The 221-nt window shown below is 56.6% G+C and overlaps 1 protein-coding gene across 1 annotated transcript in view; it reads right to left on the reverse strand.

Moving 5' to 3' along the window:
* Positions 1 to 4: 4 nt before the first annotated feature.
* Positions 5 to 221, reverse strand: part of HMCES (5-hydroxymethylcytosine (hmC) binding, ES cell-specific) — a gene marked incomplete at both ends in the record, with an annotated part of 2,517 nt that continues 2,300 nt past the window's right edge. The window contains one exon of the mRNA XM_010023342.1: positions 5 to 159. Within this exon, the coding sequence (XP_010021644.1) occupies positions 5 to 159 (155 nt within the window). The remainder of the gene's footprint in view (positions 160 to 221) is intronic.

The following is a 221-nucleotide window of genomic DNA, read 5'->3' on the forward strand; positions in this document are numbered from 1 at the left end:
CTGCTGCAGGATTCCTGCGCTGGTCTTCTTGGGTGAAGGGCTGTGTGTGAACTGACACGTCCCCTTGGGCAAATCATTTTCTTTCCTCTGGGAAGAGCCCTCCTGGGAGTTCTTCAACCAGCCCAGCATCACTTGCCTGCTGGGGGTGGCTTTGCCCTCCTGGGGAGATAAAAGGCAGTGGAAGAGATGTTAAAAACATGGCAGGAGCTGGGCCCGGGTGG

The sequence above is a fragment of the Nestor notabilis genome, unplaced genomic scaffold, assembly GCF_000696875.1.
Source record: "Nestor notabilis isolate BGI_N333 unplaced genomic scaffold, ASM69687v1 scaffold25921, whole genome shotgun sequence".
Classification (NCBI taxonomy): Eukaryota; Metazoa; Chordata; class Aves; order Psittaciformes; family Psittacidae; genus Nestor; species Nestor notabilis.